Source organism: Alosa alosa, chromosome 1, assembly GCF_017589495.1.
Source record: "Alosa alosa isolate M-15738 ecotype Scorff River chromosome 1, AALO_Geno_1.1, whole genome shotgun sequence".
Lineage (NCBI taxonomy): Eukaryota > Metazoa > Chordata > Actinopteri > Clupeiformes > Clupeidae > Alosa > Alosa alosa.
The window spans coordinates 49,834,843-49,854,671 of NC_063189.1; the positions used below are offsets into that span (position 1 = coordinate 49,834,843).

At 38.7% G+C, this 19,829-nt stretch overlaps 1 protein-coding gene across 4 annotated transcripts; it reads right to left on the reverse strand.

Moving 5' to 3' along the window:
* Window positions 1-3: 3 nt before the first annotated feature.
* cdc7 (cell division cycle 7 homolog (S. cerevisiae)) lies at window positions 4-18,802 on the reverse strand. Of its 4 annotated transcripts, none has more exons than XM_048237167.1 (11): window positions 18,416-18,802; window positions 14,352-14,438; window positions 12,816-12,951; window positions 12,585-12,678; window positions 10,977-11,119; window positions 6,925-6,991; window positions 3,882-3,977; window positions 2,796-2,974; window positions 2,542-2,624; window positions 2,258-2,407; window positions 4-601 (listed from the first exon to the last, which is right to left on the reverse strand). In XM_048237167.1, the coding sequence occupies exons 1-11, from the start codon at window positions 18,492-18,494 to the stop codon at window positions 285-287; spliced, it is 1,431 nt and encodes a 476-aa protein (XP_048093124.1). In that variant the 5' UTR covers window positions 18,495-18,802; the 3' UTR covers window positions 4-284. The 4 variants fall into 4 exon arrangements, with proteins under 4 accessions (XP_048093124.1, XP_048093104.1, XP_048093071.1 ...); XM_048237147.1 differs by having other exon boundaries at window positions 6,859-6,991; XM_048237114.1 differs by having other exon boundaries at window positions 6,733-6,991.
* Window positions 18,803-19,829: the final 1,027 nt, after the last annotated feature.

Consider the following 19,829-nt stretch of genomic DNA (forward strand, 5'->3'; position numbering starts at 1 on the left):
TCCAGCATTTCAAATTTTATTATCCATAACAATATCATAAACATGAGTCAGAATTTTGCAGACAGTAGCATTCATTTCAGTTAAGACGACTGTTGCAGCAGTTACGCATTCTTGAGAAATCTAGTGGAAGTGGGGGTGGAACTCCATCAATTGTGACAGGTGTTACGATTAAATAATAATTGGTACAATAAAACATCAACTAGTTATGCTTTATGAAGGGGAGCAGCCTGAGCACATTTCATGTACTCTTGCTCAGAGTTCCTGCTGTGTGGCAGATTTACTCCTTAGACGCCATTTGTTACATTCAGGTCTTTAAACAGAGGGTGCTGTAAGGCCATGCTAGCCTTAATTCTTGTGTCTGGATTCAGGTCAAGCAGTCGGTCTAGGAGATCGTATGCCTCATCTGGAACTCTATCCCAGTTTTGTTCAATGTGCATACTAGTCTTGTCCAGGTTGTTTTTTATAGGACTGCAGGATTGACATGTGGTCTGTATTTCAGTCCAAACGGTCTCCTCTTGGCCAGGCTGTGTTCTTCGCATCATCTCACAAAGTCTCCTCAAGTCAAGTCGTGGAAGCTCATGGCTGCACACTACTTCCTTCCCTGGGTATTAAGGAAATCACATCAACACAACTTATATGAAATTCATTCTGCACATCATCTTTGATGTCAACCCTGGTTGAAAGACAAATCTCATATTACCCAAATCTTAAACTTAAACATATGAATGTGTATACATACATGTAGTAGCAGTTGTTAATGTTACCTAATGTCACAGATGGGTATACTAATGCATTGCAGTGAACTCACTCAAGTTCGACCAGCTGGATAACTTGGCATTCAATTCATTTATAATTTTTGTGTCACTGTCACACATACTTGTTGACTACTTTACCCAGTTTACCAGCTGAGTTTATTTACCTTTGCAGCATTACCACTTGGCCCAACAACAGTATTAATATAATTAAACTATGGCCTATTGGGGCTTGTTGCTCAATAAGTACTCTAGGTTCAGTTGGATGTGTTAAACATATACATGCCGTTTAGTATAACACTTATGATTTTGCCATGTGCCAAATGCCATCTTTACACTGAAAGACTTAAAAAAAAGATTTGGAAAAGATCTTTTGAAAGGCTAGTCTCAGACCCTCTCACATCTAAAGACAAGTCATAGAGTTTTTAAGTAGCATACTAGTCAGACTACGATTTTGCAACAACTAGGGATCTTGCCACCGTGCACTAGATATAAACAGGAACTCAAACGATAGCCTACTCCGTCATATTTTCATGTTTCTGCAGTATTGTATCATATGTGACATCCCTAACCGATATACAGTTGTTCTGTCACATGGAATAGCCAACTAATAATTTATATGAAACAAAATAACAAAAAAATCATATAGGCTACAGTTGTCACCTACTTTGCCCCTTCCTGTTTTATGTTAGAGAACTATTGGTTTTTATATTGTTCACGTCACTATTTGTATGAGCCTCAACTAAAAGACTTACGAAAATATCAACGCCAAGACTAGAAAAAAACTGACTCTGACTGCCTTAAAACCCCTATGATTGGCACCTTACGCTAAACGATCTAGTTGACGGGACCGCACCGGACTCCCGTAAAACTCCCATGACTTCATTCCGACTTTGGAAATTTAGTCACCGACTGTGAAATCGCTTGAAAATCGTATGGTGTAAGGCCGGCATTACTAAATGAGGAATAACATCCAAGCTACAGTGCAGAGGAGACCTTAGGTAACAATAAATACCTAGATAGATAGATAGATAGATAGATAGGATACATTTAAATACTAGTCAAGTGTTTCGAAGAAGGAAAGGTACGTGTATGGTAAGTGCATCAGAGATGTAATGGTATAAAAATGTAATATCACTTATGTTCAAATGTGCTGAAAATGTTACTAAGCCTATACCACCAATGATGGACAGAACAATTGGCCTGTCCTGCATGCACAGTAGCAACACAACAGAAAGTGAACAGAATAGCGTATAGTAAAGTGTTGGTGTGGCGCGCATATATATATATATATAAAAATAAAATAAAAAAAAGAGAGAAAAAGGTGCAATTTTTGTCTTATAACTCAAGTTTGTGTGAGTGGAAAAGGGAGAGAGTGTTTAAGCCCATCAAGCTCTCAAAAAACGATGTAGTGAATGTACCGAAAGACATGAGGGGTCAACATAACAATATATGCTATATGTAATAGCAGAAAAGCAAAAAGAGCCAAAGGTAAACAAACATACCTAACACTCTTGCAGTCTGTATGGTTTCCCTGGATCCACGTATTGTCATTATCTGTGTTAGGGCTATAAGGTCATCACTTGCTTTAAAGAATGGGTATCTACCACTTAAGAGAGAGAGGAGGATCACACCAGCAGCCCATACATCAATGGCTGTAGAGGGGAAAAAAAGTATCACGTGAAATATTTCAGTCATTCATTTTATGAACCAGTCACTAAGAGCACATTAGGCATTGTAGATGTAACTCCAAATATCCACAATGTGATGGCAACATGATGAATTATACCTGTTCCTTGTTTCTGACACTTAATCAACACCTCAGGAGCTCTAAACCCAGGTGTTCCAGCTCTCGGGGCAACCTGTTGTTTCCTGTGGTGGGGAGGTGGAAAAAAACGTAAGAGATTAAGCATGCCGTACACAGTTAAACAAATGGGTACAACAAATAGACTGAATTGGCTAACATTACGGCTACATAATATATATACATATACAATTGTTTTGTTGGAGGATTTCAGTGTTGTGGTTGATCCAGGATCTGACCTGGAGAGACAAATGTTGCAGACACGGTCTGTCAAGAAACAGCTGCAGGTGAGGGTTGAATCAAGAGCCAAGTCTCTGTGCTTCTGGCCACTGACTTGCTCCTTCACTGTGGCAGACTGATACTTGGATTGCAACATCTTTCTAGCAGCAATGTCTTTTGTATTCACAGATCGTATAACCTAAACAGAGCAAACACAAAAAGCTTAGACAAACTTCTTTCTGCATTGTTGAAAAAGAATATTACAAGAGACGTATTGCAGTTAAAGGGATATTCCACCATTTAGGGAATTACTTATTTTCCACCTCCCCTTGAGTTAAACAATTTTTTACCTTTCTCCAGTTCATCCAGCTGTTCTCGGAGTCTGGCGATACCACTTTTAGCTCCAGTCTAGCATAGATCATTGAATCGGATTAGACCATTGACCATTAGCATCCCGCCTGCTAGCATCATGTTAAAAAGTGACTAAGATTTCCTGTAATTTTCCTATTTAAAACTTGTCTCCTCAAGTTAGAAAGTGTAATAAGACCAAAGGAAAATGAAACCTGCCGATTTTCTAGGCCGATTTGACATGGAACTATACTCTCATTCAGGCGTAATAATCCAGTCACTAACCAATTCGTCTGCTGCAGCTCAACCTTTATGCTGGAAGTTAGCCTACGGAGACTATTTTCTGGCGCTGCATAATATCATTGTGCTGCTGTGCCCATGGTGTTCCTTGATTATTACACTGGAATGAGAGTATAGTTCCATGTCAAATCAGCCTAGAAAATCGCCACATTTTATTTTCCGTTGGTCTTATTACACTTTCTGACTTGAGGACAAGTTTTAAATGGAAAATTACCGGAAATCTTAGTCACTTTTTAACATGATGCTAGCAGGCGAGAGCTAATGGTCTAATCAGATTCAATGATCTATGCTAGGCTGCAGCTAAAACTGATATCACCAGACTCAGAGAATGGCTGGATGAACTGGAGAAAGGTAAAAAAAATCAATTGTTTAACTTAGGGGGGGACATGGAAAATGAGTACAATTCCCCAAATGGTGGAATATCATCCCTTGAACAAATAATTGTCGAGGAAACATACCTCCACTCCTGTGTCTAATATATTGGCTGGATTAATGCTATTCATGTTTCTTTCTCCAAACACAGACCGTGTCACTTTACAGGGGGTCATTAACTCCTGAGAAAAAAAATTATATTATTCACATGACCCATTTTGAAAAAGATTTGCACAGTGAAATCAATTAGCTGCTGAAAGAAATATGATAAAGTCTTATGATTAGCAGGCTTGCGCAACATTCAGAATTGGTCTCTATTCAATTTATAAATCGGAATTTGAATTGAATTGGCTTGGCTCCGCCCCACAGGAAGTTGAATTTGCATTGGAATTGGAATGACAGGAAATGGAATTAAATTCATGACAATTCAAAGAAATTCCACAGTCAAACAACAGAAAGACTGCTGAATCTCACATACATTCAGTGTTGGGACGGTTACTCATTATAAATGTGGTCTGGATTACTTTATTTGGATTACTTTATCAAAGTAATGTAACTTGTTACTTTTTATTAGTAACTAACTTAATTACACATTTTCACTCAGTAATGCAACTAAATGTAGTTGTAATTATTTTGTAATCGGAGAACATAATTGTAACATAAATGTAACCAGTCACTCCCCAACCCGCATACATTTTGCTCCAAAATATAGATATCAAATTCTTGAAGAAAAAAAATACTCCCTCCAAGTTGTCATAGTAAATGCAGTTATCATTTATTTCAATACAAAAACTCACTGAGCAACACTGTTGCATCTAATTCTCAATAGATCCTCAAATGTTGTATCATAGAGTTTGCACCATTCTGGTTGGAATATCTTCCTGCAACATTAAAGACTCGACAGGTGCAGAGGAAGCTGGTATGGCATAGTTAATATGCAAGTTGAGCTAGGAATTGAGCTAGGAAAAATGTTTTAGTTTGGTCCCTCCAATAAACCAAAGGATCAGTATCCTCTGAAAGACAAGGGGTGTTCAAGTCCAAGTGCAAGTAGTTAAAACTAATATTATTTCTAAAATATGTAATGCAATCATATCTGACAATATTGTAAAGCTTCATTGTTCAACACTACACTATTTCCTTCAATTCAAATTCGAAATATTATAAGTCTAGAGCCTGTTTTTAACCTCAATTCAAATTCAAGAATTGAAGTGGGTGGTGGTAGCGTAGTGGTTAAGGAGCTGGGCTAGCATGCAGTAGCCTGAAAAGTTCAATTCCCAGCTTTTGGGGACAATGTAATCCCTTGTAATTTAATTGACAGAGCAGGAGGAAATAAGTATTGAACGAGTCAACATTTTTTTCAGTAAGTATACTTCCAGTGAGGCTATTCGTATGAACTTAGGTAATGCACACATATAAAAAAATCCAAGCATTAATGTCCATAAGTAGAATTATAAAAAAAGTAGAAAAGTGGAATGGCACAGGGGAAAAGTATTTTACATGATAAGACAAAGCAGTATACAAAAGGCAAGGAACGGCAAGGAACAAGCTGGAATATATTAGTTAGAGAGTAATTATCCCTCCTATCTGTGCAAATTAATATAAATTGGGTTGGTACATATTGATGGGCTCTAAAAAGGGTTTTCGTTACCAAGGTGTCACACAAGAAACATTTCATGATGGATAAACGCAAAGAGCTCTCCCAAGACCTTTGCAACCTTATTGTTGCAAATCAATGGAACTGGTTACAGATGAATTTCAAAACTTCAGAATCACGCAGTAAGCAGTATTGGAGCCATTACATGCAAGTGGAAGGAACATCACTGTATCATCAACCGGGCATGCACAGGATCACCTCACAACATTTCTGACCAGATAGTCAGAAGAGTAGCCCAAGAGCCGGAGAAAGCTCCAGAAAGACTTGGGAGGCAGCAGGTACAATTGTTAGAGAAAATTATAGGTAATGCACTCCACCGCCATGGCCTCTATGCACGCTCACCCTGCATGACTATTACTGAAGAAAAACATGTCGAAGCTTGTTGAAGGTTTGCTACACAACATTTGGACAAGCCTATGAAATACTGAGAGAATGTATTCTGGTCAGGTGACGGCAAAATTGAACTTTTTGGATGTCATACTACTACACACCATATTTGGAGGAGAAATGGCACTGTGCATCACCCTACAAATACCATACCAACAGTGAGGGTTGGAGGTGAAGGCATCATGGTGTGGGGCTGTTTTTCATCTCATGGTACTGGCAGACATCATACAGTTGATGAGGATGAGACATGGCTAGACCATCCAGCAGTGACCCAAAGCATTCAGCAAAGGAAACTCTCAATTGGTTTCAGAGAAAGGAAATGGCCTGCCCAAGGCCCTGACTTAAATCCAATTGAACAGTTTTGGAAGTTAACTAAAGATCAGGATTCACAAGAGAGACCCCTGGAATCTTCAAAATTAAAAGACTATCTGTTTAAAAGAATGGGCCAAAATCACACCTGAATACTGCGACTGATTAGTTTCGTCATACAGGAAATGCCTTGAAGTAGTCATTACAAATTATGTGTCATTTCACTTTATTACACATAACTACTTTGGACTTTAATGTTTGGATTTTTTTTATATGGGTGGATTATCTGAGTTAATACTAATATCTAGTGAAAATTTAATTCAAATAGCCTAATTGGAAGTATACTTACTAAACAAAATGTTGATGTGTGCAATACTTATTTCCCCCGCTGTATATAAGTTACTTTGGATTAAAAGTTTGCTAAATGAATAAATGTAATTTAATGTAAATGCAAATTTAGGAGTCATTCTTCATTCAATTCTGAGTTTTGCACAACCCTGATGAACAATAAAAAAAAAAAAAAAAAAAAAAAAAGAACACATTTGCAATATCCTAATCATGACAGAACAAAACCCATGTGTGAACACCTTGCTAGGTTTGGCATCTGCAGATGTGTAGATCGTGCAAGGTTTTTTTTCAGCTGGTGGTTTAGTGCTTGATGGAAAAAGAAACTTTTGTGATGTGGCTAAGGTGACTGGTGCTGTTGCAGGTACCGATTTTCCCCTTGAGTGCTCAGGTTCCCCAGTGGTTCTACCACCCTTCTGTGCTTTGGAGATCACCTCCTTCAGCAGCTCAATCTGTGTGTCTGGTGTGCCCTGAGCTAGGCCAAAATCAACTAATGCGTACCTAGACAAGCAGACAAAAAAAACAAAAAACACATTAGTTGAAATTATGATTAAAGCCCTATGATCCAAATTTGGCTTATGCCTTAAAAAAAAAAAAAAAAAAATAAAAAAAAAATAAAAGTCACGACCAGTATATTTCAGACACAACATTTCAGTATGCTTATGTCATATATATACCTCCACTTCAAGTACTTAACAAAAACAAACAATACTTTTGCTTTCACAATAAAGCAAAGCTGCAAAGGCAAGTGTTTCTGCTTTTCTTATTAAAAAGGTGCAAAGCCTGATTGTTTCTGTAAGGATTATTGAGGCCCAAGCACTGTTTCTGTAAGGATTTGATTACAGTTACTGTCACCTAAATTGTAGATAAAACACACCACACATTCAGTTCAGTTTGAGACTGAGTGGTTGGCTGATTAGTCACTAGTACCCAATGTTTTTTGCAGTAGCCTACCTTAGGCTACAGATTATTTCTTAAAAGTTATTTCTCCACCACTGGCTCATTCTATCAAACGGGTGCTTTCTCTAGGTCCCCCACAAATTAAGCCACAGGTAGTTCGGTAGAGAGACGTTTGAATAAGTTAGCGTTTGACAACACAATTGACAACGTTGTGACAAGTAGGCTATACTAACTTTGTTCAAAATTGATGCATTCAAGTTAACTTTACAAAGTTGTCTAGGCTACACTGCGCCAGTTGTAGGCTGTATGAACAGTCCTTGCACAAGTGGTGCGGGCTGAAGCTAACCTGCTTGAGGGAGAGTGGTGCAGGGAGAGATGCATGCTCTACCCTGCACACTACAATCAGGAATAGGCACAAAATGTATTTCCAAATAAAATACCAAATACTCACCTTAAAAATTTATCAAAATAAACTACAAAATACAGCAGCCAATAAATGTATCAAAATAAAATACTGTATTTTTGTATTTTCAAAATACGACAAAATACTTTTTTCTAAAAGCCTTTTGCGTCCATCCCTTCCCTACCTGGAAAAACATCTAAAAGCAAGAGACTCCTTCCATAATCAGTGAACAGATTAGATATGCTGACCCCTCATGTTAGACATCCCAATATAAACCTCTGCCAGGGTCGGTGCCAGTGGGTTGGCACCTCACCTCACTTTTATTAGTTATTTTTCCAAAATTGCCATATAATAAAGAGCATCCTTCGAGCCTTTTGGATAACTGAAACAATATGATCATGGGGGAAAATAGGGCAAGGACATAGTGGTCATAGCCTATAGACTAACACACAGTGTTAAATAGAATAGTTGCAATAGTTGCATAGGCTACAATACAAGCAGGCTTTAACAGACTCACCACTATTATGAGGCCTAGGCTACAGCTGAGTGCAAAATCTCATCATCACGGTGTCTTACCATTCATTTTGAAATGTTCTTGTAAGATCCTGCTCAAAAGCCAATTGCACATAGGGCCTTCTGATAATATTGCAACATTGAACGTAGGCTATGAGATCGCTCAAAATGTTCTTTAAAAGTACATAACTAACACATTTACGATTGGATGGATTCCATGGACCCGATTTTCACCTCAACAAAGGAACCAATCAGAACGGAGGGGGGACAGCAAGACAATGATGACGCACTGAAGCGGTTATGAGCTACGTACAGATGCATTTGATAGACATTCATAGCACCCAATAAATGGCTCTGAGCATTCGTTAACCACGTCTCAAATACGAGAAAATTAATGTGTAGTTCCCAGACCCAAACTCAAGGAGATGAGGTCTGGCGTTAGCCAGGCTATGTGGCTAGTCAGAGGCACCAAATGTGATGGAAAGTTTAAGGGCGAACAGGACACTCGGCATGGCTTTTAGTATCTGCTCTGACAGTCCACTTTTATTGACTGTTAGTCTACTGTTTGAGTTTAGAGATGTACTGTTTTACAGCAACAGGAAAGCCGACTCCACAACTGTGGCACTTCCCAGCCAGTTGGCGTAATCGTAATAGATTGCCCACTATGAATCAGTGACAATAATTCAAAGACAAACAATCCAAATGGATGACTTATTTAGAAATGTAAGTTAGGTAGCATTTCATCACAGATGAATAATTTTGAATACACCTGAAACTGGTGTGTGCACAACCTCTATCAATGTAAATAAATAAAAAAAAAAAAACATTAATACCATCCAATCAGTTAAGCCAATTATTATGACAGTATCAATCATTTCTTATTTAAAATGTGCAAAATTGAAAATGTCCTTGTTTGAGGTATCTTGTCAAGTTACCATAGCACTGAAATATTTCACAGCTCAGAGAACATAGACAAATTTATAATACCAAAAATGGGATGAAAATACAAAAACACACAACACTGAAGTATTTTGATACAAAATACGAAGACATTTTCATTCTCAATAAAATACAAATTACAAAATAGTATTTTGTATTTGAAATACGTATTTTAAATACAAAATAGTATTTTGTATTTGAAATACGTATTTTAAATACATGTATTAGAAATACTGCCCATCCCTGACTACAATGAAATAATGTATTCGGGGGCAGTCACGGCCTACTGGTTAGGGCTTCGGGCTTGGAACCGAAGGGTTGCCGGTTCGATCCCCGACCTGTGGGAACTGTAGTGCTCTGAAGTGCCCTTGAGCAAGGCACCAAACCCCTCACTGCTCCCCGAGCACCACTGTAGCAAGGCAGCTCACTGCTCCGGGTTAGTGTGTGCTTTACCTCACTGTGTGTCTACTGTGTGTTCACTAATTAACAGATGGGATAAATGCAGAGACCAAATTCCTTGTATACGCAAGTACAGTTGGCCTAGAATCTAGGCTAATGTATATTTTAAATAAGCAATCATTGCATGCTGCTATGGAAACAATAAGACTATATACAGTGGGGAGAATAAGTATTTGAACCGATGCTAAAATTGACTAAAAAGAAGAATATAAAATAATCTGTTAGAAATTGAACTTAAAGCCTTAATTAAAAAAAATTATTAAAAATCTAACCCGAACACCAATTTTAGTGAATGAAGAATGTATCGTAAATAAATAAATGTTCTTTCTTAAAATACAGGGGTAATAAGTATTCGACCCCTATGTTAAATTCCTATATTTTGAAAGGCCACTTATTTTATGGATCCAGGATACTATGCATCCTGATAAAGTTCCCTTGGCCTTTGGAACTAAAATATCCCTACATAACCACATACTGTACCCTTCACCATACCTAGAGATTGGCATGGTGTGTTTTTTTTTGTTAAGTCTATTAGCTGGTTTGATGTTAATTGAGTTCAATGCAAATGTGGGTATTGAGTTCAATCCAAAATATGGGTATCCCAGACTGTCCTGAAATAGGAAGACATAGTATAGATGGCCATTACATTATTAGATTAACTACAGTAGCTCAACACAGATGACCACTTCTGCATAATTTCATGGAGTGTTGAAATGTAGCCTAAACTATTTCTTTAGCCGACTATTTCTGAACTGTGAAGCATATGCTTTGTAGTTGTGAACGTATTGCAGTATCATCAGAACTATTCCACCTGGTGCGTGTATGGTTAAAATTCTGAAGTACAAAATAGTTTAGGCTACAGCACAAATATTTGCATTCATAGATACAAAAAATAAGCAAGTCTAACCTCTTTTCTTTTGAAAGTGCACCAGATTGATGCATTTAAACTTTTAAATATTAAACAATTTCTTCCAGGGGGGGCATGCCCCCAGACCACCCTACTATGGCTTGATTACAACTTCCTGTACGTAACAGCACCGCTGCTGGAAAGAATTCTAGGGGAAACACTGCCCCCTCACCCAAACATAGAATAGAACCCCCATACACACACAGATGCACACTCCATAATCCTGCTCCTACAAATCTAAATCCAAAATTATTTCACAGATCCCCTTGCTGTTGCACTCATGGACCCCTGTTTGATTACCACTGGTGTGGACAAAGCTCAGGGTTCATACGAAAACTAGCATTACAAAGCACTGTGGTACTTACTTTCTCTGGGAGCGATTGTAAAGGAAGTTTGTTGGCTTGATGTCACGATGAATGATTCCAAACTTATGGATGTGCTTCAGCGCTATAAAGAGATTAAATATGTAGTGGCACACTTCCTGAAGAGTCATGTTACCAACAATGTCCTAAAAAAAGAAATTAGGTTATTTTCAACTATTTAAGGCATTGGTGTACTAAATTTGCTTCAGATAATAACAAACTGTTGTATAAATAGTTGCATCAAAAACGAAATAAATGTAACAACTTCTGTTATTCCGTTATCTGTATAGCATCACTCATACATGGAAAGCAATTCAAAGTGCTTTAACAATTAAGCAAAAGCAGAATTCAAGTTGTAACTAAATATAACAAGATATAATCTATGGGACATTTATATAAATATAAAAATATTGCTACCATTATTATTATTTTAAAAGCCCCTTGAATTGCCTGCCATGCAGAGTTTCATGATTTCAGTGGAGAGGTAGGGAAGGTGGCATCAGTTTTGTTTGGGGAACGTTTAGGAGATCTGCTATAGAGGACCTAAGGGGTCGTAGAAGCATTTAAAAAAAACAGAGAACTGATGATACATGAAGGTGCCAGACCATTGAGAGTTTTATTCAGGTATATGCACAGAAAATGATTGTGCATTGTAAGCTCCGATTTTCGCAAGCTATCCCCAGCCGGACATTACACTACCACTAACGAAGGACAGAGAAAAATGGTTAGTTGCAGAAGGAACACCCCCCGAAGTTGAATCCGACTCGTTCTAACCAAGAGTGCCCCGAGTTTGAAATTCCATGACGGCTGCACCCATAACAGTACACGAGAGCCGTAGATATACTCTGGTTATTAGCAGTTCTGTCTTTTGTTTCTACACCTGATTTAATGACACAAGTCAGTATCCAACCTGTATCTGTCGCTTTGTTACTATGATGTTTGTTTGTGTAAAATACTGTACAATGCTTCATTACAAACTGGTATTGCTATATCTGGTAACAATTGCTAACAACAGACTAACTAACTTAGTTGTGGCCGTTGCTATGCTGGTTGCTAGGTTAATATCATTGGTTGCTACAGTATATTGGTTGCTAGGTTGTAACTGTAAGTGGTTGCTAGGCTGTTGCTAGGGTATTTGACATTTTTGCACATTTAGCATTTAGCAGCTATGTCCTTTAGAAGACCTATGTTACAAAGTTGGAATTAAGTTTCTAAGTTAAGCGGTTCAAGAGAAATTGCGCGCCGAAAAAGCAGTCAGCGGAAGAATAATAAGAAGCTTAGGAAGAACAGTACAGTGCATTTTCATGCACTGTAATAAGAATTCGGATAACGGTAGAGTCCATTTTTCATGTCTAAATCCAGCAAAGAACTGGATTTCTGGCAATTTCTCAGAAATGCACTTTGTATTTTGTTATTGAAAAACTTTCATGTCACTATTTCAGAAAGCATCTTAACATATTTTTTCACAGGTGAGCAGAATCATACATCATACAGAAGTCTTTGGATTGATGACTGTAAATGGTTTCAAAAGGACTATTAAACTACAGTCTCATAGCAGTATTCAATGGCAGTATTCTAAACTAACTGTAAGATGGGAAGGGAGCAATTTACCACAAAGGGTTCATGTTCCACATAAGGCATAACGATGATCACATGATGGTCCTTCCTAAAGCAGTAAGTCACAGCCATGACATTTTCTTGGCCACTGAAACATTCGAGATCATAAATGATTATAACTGAAAAAAAGTCCTATGCGGATATAAAAAACTAATGAACTAATTTAAAGCTTAAAGTTAATTTATCTGAAAAGGAACTATTATATTAGTTAAAAAAAAAACTCACCCTGCAACAGTCAGACACTGTAGCTCAGCAGCTACCCTGATTGGATGGCTGGTGGGGATAAGATGCTTCAAAGCAAACCTCCGTCTTTGCCTTAATGACATTTTATCCTCAGCCAGATAGACTGAACTGAAAGTCCCTGGAAAACAGACGTGAGAAAAAAAAAAATCCTCAATTCATATCACATGGACTACATGTATGGCAGAAGAGATGACTGCTGCATAAGGCATCGTTCACAATATCATGCTTTTTACCTCCGAAGTAGTGAAGGTTAAAACATGCAAGGTTGAAATTGTGTACTGTACATGTTGTTATACATATTAGATAAGTAGACATCTTCCTGACTTAGCTAAGGCAGGCAGCTAAGCAACCCCCCATTATGAAAAAAATGTAACGTCAAAGGTGAACTATTTGTAACTTTTAGGACCAATTTTCGGCCAATTTTCAAAACCCAATGTGGCCCTTGAACCAAAAAGTTTGCCCATCCCTGCATTAAGCAATTAATTGTGTTACATTATTAGGCCTGGTTGCTATAAAAAAATATGTTTTTTCATTTTTTTGGTTTCATATAAACATAGTATATATACACTCTTTTGATCCCGTGAGGGAAGTTTGGTCTTTGCATTTATCCCAATCTGTGAATTAGTGAAACACACTCAGCACACAGTAAACACACAGTGAGGTGAAGCACACACTAATCCCGGCGCAGTGAGCTGCCTGCAACAACAGCAGCGCTCCGGGAGCAGTGAGGGGTTAGGTGCCTTGCTCAAGGGCACTTCGGCCGTGCCTACTGGTATTTTTCAAAATTGGCCCCTGGATCCTCCTAGCTTAGCTCAGTTACTAACTTTCTGCCAAGAACAGCGCTGTGGGAGAAAATTCCAGGGGAAACACTGTACCTAAGACTTAAGCATGATTTTCATGTGGAAACAGTCTACAATACTTAGGGTCATCCATGTCATATCTGTGAAATGATAATAGCCTAAAGTTGGGCCTAAAGTTAATGTAATGACCCAACAGATTAACAGGATATCTAACAGGGATGGCACAATACCACTTACTAATGCACAATGCCGACTAGATAGATAGATAGATAGATAGATAGATAGATAGATAGAGATAGATAGATAGATACTTTATTGATATGACAACCTTGACTATCTGCTGATACCGATACCAATCCGATATTGTCTATTAAAACAACTATGCGGTCAATACATTTGCCTGGATGCATGCTGTAAGTCTTTACAATATCACTAAGCTTATATGCTGCTCATAGCATAGCATCTCTCTATGTCGTGTCCTTCCAAGTATAGGTTAATTATGATAACAGCTTTTAGCGGAATGGGTCGGATTAGTAATATCCAATCAAGTTATTTTGGCCAATATCGGACCGATACCGATCTTGAGTATTGGATCGGCTCATCTCTAATGTCTAACCCATAAAATCCAAGATCTGCTGTGCGGGGACTGGTCTGGACGGTCACTAGTTATATAATTTGCAGAGATGAAGCAGACTGATACTGAAAAGTGCACACTCACCTTCACCAATTTTGTCTACAATGGAGAAAACTTCTGAAAGCTGTGGCACATCATGATTTAACTGAGCAATGTCCATCTCCACTTCCCCTGTGAAAAAAGGTAATAAGCCACTTTGTTATAGCTGTAGCCTGTGACAAAGCACTGTTTCCTACTGCACAAGCAACATGGACATGAACATTTAAAGCTACAACATGAAGATTTAGCTATAACCGCCGTGGATGAGCGTTAGTTTTTCGATTATCTATGCAGATGCAACCTGACATTGCAAAAGTCATTGCCATTTCACAGTCTTTCTTGCAACCAGTGTTTGTCACTGATTCTCAGAATTCTAGGAAATCTTGACTGTACATAATCAGATCAGAAGGCGCTGTTTTCCACCGCTATTGCTAACACACTTGCCCAAGGAGATATGGGTAGCCAATGATAAAAAAGAGCAGGCATAAATCTGCAACCGCAGTCTGCGCACAATGGTCTTCCCTAGCAAATAATGCGGATTTTGTGATTAACATTGATCACAACAGCTAATGCATGCAACCAACATGTTCTGACCACACAAAAATGTGAATGGACCCTTATCCCGCTAGTATAAAAAGTAAGAACACGGTCTGGCCAAATAAACTCTTTACTTAATTATGTTCATATCATCATCACATGGTGAATTGCCCTCAAGTGGCACATTTTTGCATTTCAGACTACTGTAGTATATATATTACAGCACATTAAAACCTCACTAGGTGTCCCATGTCAGGCAGTGTCCCATATTAAGGCAATTCACCCTACTAAAGGAATGCATGCATAATCTGTGTATCATTCAAAAAAATACAAACACTTGTTTATTCTATATCCGTTTCCAAAACCAAAAACGGATACAAGTAGCCTAGTTTTCTCATTTTCTGAATCAGTCCTCAAAATCACAGATTGACTAAACTGGAAGAGGGAAGCTGGTGTAGTAAAGTGGAGTAAACACGTTCAACACAGATCAATAATCTCAATAGGTTTATATTTTTTGCTGTCTGCGGTGCAAGACTGAAATAAGCAGTGTGGCACCTGAAAGCCAGCAGAAGGTAACTATACTATTCTACTAAATGGTTGAGAAATGCTGGACTAATCACTCCCAGACAGATTGGCCTAAACTGACAGACTGACTCCCTCCTCATTTTTCATAAATAATAAATAAACTAGAAAAGGTAATTCCGAGGAATTACCAGTGCATGAAAATGCAAGACATAGCTGATGACATCTGACAGTTGGAATGGCTGAACAGGTAAATAGTTGAGTAGTTTACATAATTAAACTAGAAAATGTGATTGAGGAAATTACCAGTGCATAAAATGCAAAACAAACAAACAGTTGCGGGCTGAGGAAACAGTTGGCGGGAGTCATAGTTGATGACAACTGACAGTTGAAATGGCTGAACAGTTAAATAGTTGAATAGTTTAAATTATTTAATAGGGAATTATTGTAATGAGGACTTATTTTGAAACAGTTGGCGGGAGTCATAATTGATGACAACTGATTGTTGCAATGGCTGAATAGTTAAATAGCCTAGTTAAAGGTAAACTATGCAGTTTTTTTTAGCTTAATATGCAAGTTTTTTAGCTTAATTTACCTTCATTTAACAGCTTCAGAGTCATTGGAATGGTTATATGACTTTTTTCGGTTTGAATGGTGGCCGTCTCACTTCCCCCTAGCGCCTGTGAGCGGAAAAAACACCCTTGCAACTGTGGGCCAGCAGGCCGACGGCCTCAGTGTCAGGAAGTATAACGAGTGTAACGAATTGCTTTACTGCATTCAAATACACATAACACGCCAGGCACCGGCTAGAAAAAGGTAGCGATGGAGTTTCTCAGACATTAGTCATGACCGAGCCAGCGAAAAAGAAGCAAAAACAGTAAGGAAATTGCCAATACTGCATAGTTTACCTTTAAGTAGTTTAAATGGTTAAATTATTTAATAGGGAATTATTGTAGTGAGGACTTTTATTTTGAAAAAGTTGAGGGAAGAGGAAACAGTTGGCGGGAGTCACAGTTGATGACAACTAACAGTTGCAATGGGTGAACAGTTAAATAGTTGGATAGCTTAAAATGTTAAATTATTTAAGGATAGTTCCGGTATTTAGCACTTTAAGTCCCTTTTCTGGTTTGTTCTGGATGAACTAGTGGTGGACACCGAAATTGACAATTGGTCCTGTCTCGACTTCTGACTCGTTTTTGAATCGACTTTACTGCTTCAGAGTGGCTGCCTATAGGCATGCACAAACATGTCCTTAAAACAACCCTTAACGTTAGTTTTCAAAATTGTGCAACTCACCGAGTGGTTAGTGGTGTTAGTTGATTATTAAAAACAAATAGACGCAATGTATGATTTCCAGCCGTGTTATTTGCTATTGTGGAACTATTTTTTCAGATACCACACAACCAAGTATAAACTTCAGCTCAATATTTGAGCCTGAAGCATAAGCTTAGACAGTAAAAGAAGGTCTCGCGGAAAGACTACAACCAAACGTAAACAGCCCCAGTTTCAGGTGGTGCAGTAATATCAATGTGCAATGTGTCTTCCAACAGAAATCAATGGGATTTTACAAAATACCAAATAAAACACAACAGAAACATGCTATGCTACTTGTTTTGGAACATCAACGAACACCACTAACCACTCGGTGAGTTGCACAGTTTTGAAAACGGACGTTTTAAAGACATGTTTGTGCATGCCCATAGGCAGCCACTCGGAAGTAGTCAAAGGCGATTCAAAACGAGTCAGAAAAGTCGCCACCGGACAGCGAACTATGAAACCGGTGGGCCGCTGCCAGCCTCTTGCCATCTGGGTGGTTCATTTTGCTGGCTAGCTAGCCAGCTAGCTAGTTCATATCTGACGAGTAGTGCGACATCGGCGTTCTTATGGGAACGTTGGTGCTGTTGCGAGTTGTTGCACTGGTTTGAATCCACAATTTACGTGTTGAATACACAATAGAATGTGTTTTGCAGTAAATTTCTGGTTTATGTTGCAGCTCGCTCGTCGCAAGTCATGGCTCTCTCTCTGCCTCCCTCTCACCGCCAGCGATTTTAAACTGCTTGATGTAATAAAAAAAAAAAACACATGGCTGACTTTAGCCTAGAAATCTAGACGCACCCCTAGCGCAGGGCTAGTCTAGCAACTCTCCGTTGGCTTGTGAGCTCCAGAAATCTTAATCAGGCATTGAAATCGTGTATAGAGTCGTTTGGTGGGCTTAACATAATGATTGATGGCAGAGTTGCAACGGTTTGGCTTGAATTCCCTGCTACTTGAAAACAATTTATCCTATTGCGTCCAGAGGGAATTTGAAAGACAAATGATTACCCGCCCCTCGGACTGAGCACTGCGAACGGCGAGTGCCCAGACCCTACATTTTAATGTGGGTCTGGCTCGCCAGGCTAGGCTGTTTTGGATGTGGGCTGGGCTCCACCTTCCCGCAGGCTGCAGCAAAATTTTCCTCGGCATTTTGCCCCCCCAAAAAATGGAGGACAACAGAGATCAACCTGTGTGACATGACAATTCACAATCAATGTAGGCTATAGTCCTTCAGTGAATTTTAACTTTTATTTTAAACCTCTTTTCATGGGCTACAATAGCCTACATATGCGAAATTTGCTTGACATTTCTAATCGTAAACATAGCCATGTTGAAGTCATAGACAGTAAAAGAAGTCTGCAGTAATGTTGCACTACTGTTTGTCATTGTGCATGTCATGATTAGAGATTTTGGTGGTACGATTATTGTCTGAAGAATAATCACGATTTCACGATTATTATGATTATTTTGCGTGAATATCAGATCTGCTAAAGAATAATGTTTGTGTTTTTATAATGAGCTTCGCCTATTCCCAAGAGCAGCAACCACCACTGGTGTGTGTAAACATTTCATGTAACGTTACCAGAAAAAGTACATGCCAGTCATGAATAGTTTGGCACAAAAAAGGCTTATGGTCTAGGGGCGCCTCATTCAAGACATAACAGATACTTAATAGGTACAAATGCGTAATGATTTTTTTAAAAGTTGCATACAAAAAACATTCACGTGCCACTCACTTGAAAGTTGTCGTTTACCTCCAGAAAGTCCATATTTAGGCTCCAAACGATCGACGTCAGTGTTCAGCTGTTCTTCCATGAGGAGGAAGTATTATTTTAACCTAACTTTGATTAACCTAGATTAGCCTTGATACTTATGACTTAAGGCACAGGCTTCTTTCAGTCACAGTGATAAACGTGTTGACGTGGTATGTATTGCTCTAAAAACAATTGCTGAGTGATCTCATGTTTAAATGAGAACATCTAACATCTTCTTGATTAACTGGCCGAATAACTACAAAGTGTTGCTCAAACACACCGTAAACGTAGGGTTAGCAAACACAGATTCGCTATGTGTCAGAGCCCGTTTAAATGTCTCTGCTTGTGTACAGCCATAGGTCGTTCAGCTTTTCGCGCTAAAACTTAGTTGAATAACTTCCGGGGACAAGTTGGCAAGTGCATCTAAAAAAGTAGAACAGAATAATGCATTACTGACATCTGCTGGATAGGAGTATAGATCACAGATCAGAAATTGATTGGTTCTAGATCAGGGGTGTCAAACTCTAGTGGGCTGGATTTGTTGGATCGAGACCTTGGCCCGTCGTTGTCATGGTCATTATCATTTTTCTGCATGGGTATCAGAGTGTTAGCCTATTTGATGATATCACTTATGAGCAAACAAGTACAAACATGGGCGGATTATGAACTTTCGGGCCCCTAGGCCCAGATGTATTAAGAGCCCCCCACTTATTGTCGTATATATGTGTGTGGGGGGTTTTTTAAATTTGTTTGATGTGATTTCCTGTATTCTGGTGCATTTTGGGGATGGCCAATACTAAATTCAATCAGATTCATAGCCTACATCCTGATTTGTTGATATTAAGGGACTCAATGGGAATCCCAGAAAAGGGACTCAAAGTGCTAAATACCGGAATTATCCTTTAAAGGGAAACTTGGCCGGATTTCCCCCTCTGCTGGAGAAATTGTGCCATTTCAAACTGTGCACTCTAAAAAATAATACACTGGCTCAACTTGCAAATTGTTACCTTAATTTATTTTCCCTTACATAAATCACCGGCAAAGTATATAAATCACCGCTGTCAATGGCAACGGGTTGATTAACGTCTTTCATATCCCTCCGCAAGAATTCCGTTTGCTTATTGAAATGGAATTTCATTGAAGGTCGAAGCAAAACCCCTCCGCTGTGCGTCGGGGTTCTGTTCTCCCTGTCGGGACTTATGTAAGGGATAGTGTATATAACGCCGGTCATTATGGGGAAAATAAGTCCCGACAGGGCTTAACCGGACCCGGGCGCCAGCAGAGGGTCTTGTTTCGCCCTGAAAGGACTTATTTTCCCATGATGACCGGGCGCTCTATACATTATCCCGCTTTATTATAACGGCTACTTGCCAAAACGAAAAAATAAACTCCATCA